This window comes from Sinocyclocheilus anshuiensis, unplaced genomic scaffold, assembly GCF_001515605.1.
Source record: "Sinocyclocheilus anshuiensis isolate Anshui unplaced genomic scaffold, SAMN03320099.WGS_v1.1 scaffold267, whole genome shotgun sequence".
Classification (NCBI taxonomy): domain Eukaryota; kingdom Metazoa; phylum Chordata; class Actinopteri; order Cypriniformes; family Cyprinidae; genus Sinocyclocheilus; species Sinocyclocheilus anshuiensis.
Genome location: NW_015552637.1, coordinates 4,039,079 through 4,041,793, shown reverse-complemented (window position 1 = coordinate 4,041,793; position 2,715 = coordinate 4,039,079). Strand labels below are relative to the sequence as shown.

General features: G+C 34.8%; 1 protein-coding gene across 1 annotated transcript in view; it reads right to left on the bottom strand.

The window, feature by feature from the left end:
* Window positions 1-941: 941 nt before the first annotated feature.
* Window positions 942-2,715, bottom strand: part of LOC107666875 (deoxyribonuclease-2-alpha-like) — an 8,285-nt gene continuing 6,511 nt past the window's right edge. Inside the window, 3 exon segments of the mRNA XM_016458382.1 lie at window positions 942-1,494; window positions 1,497-1,616; window positions 2,408-2,620. Of these exon segments, the coding sequence (XP_016313868.1) occupies window positions 1,220-1,494; window positions 1,497-1,616; window positions 2,408-2,620 (608 nt within the window). The 3' untranslated portion in view covers window positions 942-1,219.

The window sequence follows — 2,715 nt, the reverse complement described above, 5'->3', positions numbered from 1 at the left end:
ACGGAAATTTACTTTCCCTTCAGTCTGAGGCTTATTCATTTCACTTTTGGTGTGAAAAGGCTTTTATATTTGCCAAAAATAGTTATTTTAAAATCAAACAAGCAACCCCTGTCCAGATTTAAAAAGTAATGCAAAAGTAACATAACGCATTACTTTCCATAAAAAGTAACTAAGTAATGTAATTTGTTACTTTTTTATGGAGTAACGCAATATTGTAATGCATTACTTTTAAAAGTAACTTTCCCCAACACTGGTTATTGGGGTATATTTGACAAGAAAATACTATTTCAGTTTTTCTACATCAAAATTTCACATTTAATTTAATCGTTTAATTTAACTTTTAATTTTTTTTTTCTATTTTTTAAATTAAATATTATATTATTATTATTATTATTATTAAAATAATATATAAACGTGTGTATGCAAGTGTGTGTATACACACACACACACACACAGTACATATAGAAATTGTATAGAAATTTCACAATATTTTTTACTGTACTTTTGATCGAAAACTGGTAATTATTATTAAAACTAATTTTACCCATTTTCTTTGTTTTAATGTATTAAAGTTACAGTATATTATTTAACTTAGCCCTATTTTTGGGCTCACGAGTGGATGCTTTAGCCACCCTGAATTATTCAGCATATTTTGCAGTTTCCACTGAATTTGTGAAAAGCTAAAGCAGAGATAATGTAATTACAGACACATGAAGAGATTTTATTTCCTCAATGTAATACAGCAACAAAAGCTGAGGGATTAAAAACATCTCTACCATACACATCTCAGCCTAATTCCCATAATGCACTTCTGGCTTCTTGAGGTTCAAGGTAATGTGTGTGATATTGCTGCAGAAATTACACACTTCACCTTCTAACACCCTTTATTTGTTAAAATACAAAAATATTTATAAAAAAAGAAAATATTTATATATACACATTTTAAAACAAGGCTGTACCGTATTAAAATCAAATTTATAGCCTGTTTTCCTGAAGTTATACATGAAATGAATTTTATGATATTAATCATAAATGTACAGTCTTGTTGCATTTGCCTTTAAATTAATTACCTCACATAGGCTATTATTCCCCTAAAATCGCTACATATATTTATAAAAAAAAAGCATTTGACCTAATAATCATACCTGTTTGACACCTACACAGGCAGTCCTTCTGCATGACCCTGATTTTGTTGTTCTTTCTGCTGTGTCCCGCTTCATCAGCGATACCGTGCGGATTTGTCGCACGTCTGCACTTCTCCACTGCAGGTCTCACACTGCAGGGCGGCCGAGCGATAGGCCTTCCACACCGCAGCATCCTGACGGCACACCGTACCCCCGCCTCTCTTCTCCTCCGCCTCGTCGCGGTTGATATCTCCTACACAGACCCAGCTGCCAGACGTCCCACTTCCAGCGCTGCCGCCGCCGACACTGACGGCCCACTTCGAGTGGTCCTCTGTAGCCTTGAATGTGATGCTCCGGCCTGGGGAAATAGATCTATGTTGAGGACTTTCCAGCTTGGAGAGCAGTCAGAGTGCAGGATTCCTGTGGAGCGACGCCAGAACTGAACCAGCAGGTCCGACTGAAGCGTAGGTGCAACCCAGGAGTGATACAGGTCTGATTATGAATGAAACAGTGAAAAAGTGATGATTACTTCTTATTTTTTTTATAAAATGCAAACACTGTAAAAAAGGATTATTGGATTATTATACGAGACTATTGGAGTGTTTTATCAGAAAATACTACTGTATTTCAGTTAGGCCTATTCAAAATTTCACATCTAATTCAGTGTTACCTGCAGTTTCTTTGTAATTATCTGTGACATTTACTAGCAATTTACTTGCAACTACATACATTTTTTTTTTCAGTATAGTTGACATTAGGGTCCTATGATTTATGAGGCAAAAAACCGCAGATTGAATTGGGGAATCCAGTCATAAAATTAGAAGTTTCATGATTTCAATGAATTAGACATGGTTTTTGACTAAAATCTATTTGACCATTCAGAGTCCAGAAAAATTTAAACTTAAATAAACAGAATCTATACAAATTTAAACTGTAAAAACGGAATTTGGGAAAGCAGTAAAATGGAAAATGGAAAAATGAAGCAGATTTCATAGGTCCAATGTGTGTATAAGTTGAACTTCTTTGGACTTGCAGTGTTTCATGGAACAAAATAACAGCAATGTGCATCACAATTGTCAAGTATGTAAATCTAGTATATTTCTGCATAGAAAAACAATTAAACATCTGTGCAAACAGATGAAAGAACCCATCTTCAATATGACCAGAACATATTTGTTTAACAAAAAGAGCTAAATGTTTAAATCTTGATCGTTTAACACTTTGACTGGCTGGTGTTAGAGTGTCACTGTCACCATTACATCAGTATTAAAAATTAGTCTTACCATTGGCAAATGATGCACCTTTTGCAAAGCTAATGAACTCTGTTCCAGCCAGTGAGAGGAGTGGGATACTGCGATTGGATGGTGAGGAGGAAGTGTTGTCCCATCTGCCTAGTGTGTGTTTACAGAGCTGAGCCATAGCAGGTACAGCAGCGGCCAATGAAGCAGGGATGCTGCAGTCGTATATGTGAGGCTGATTGATTTTCAACTGCTCACCTGTTGCACACAAATATGTTACACACAAATAAAATACATGATAAGAACATATAAGGATAATATATATATATATATATATATATATATATATATAT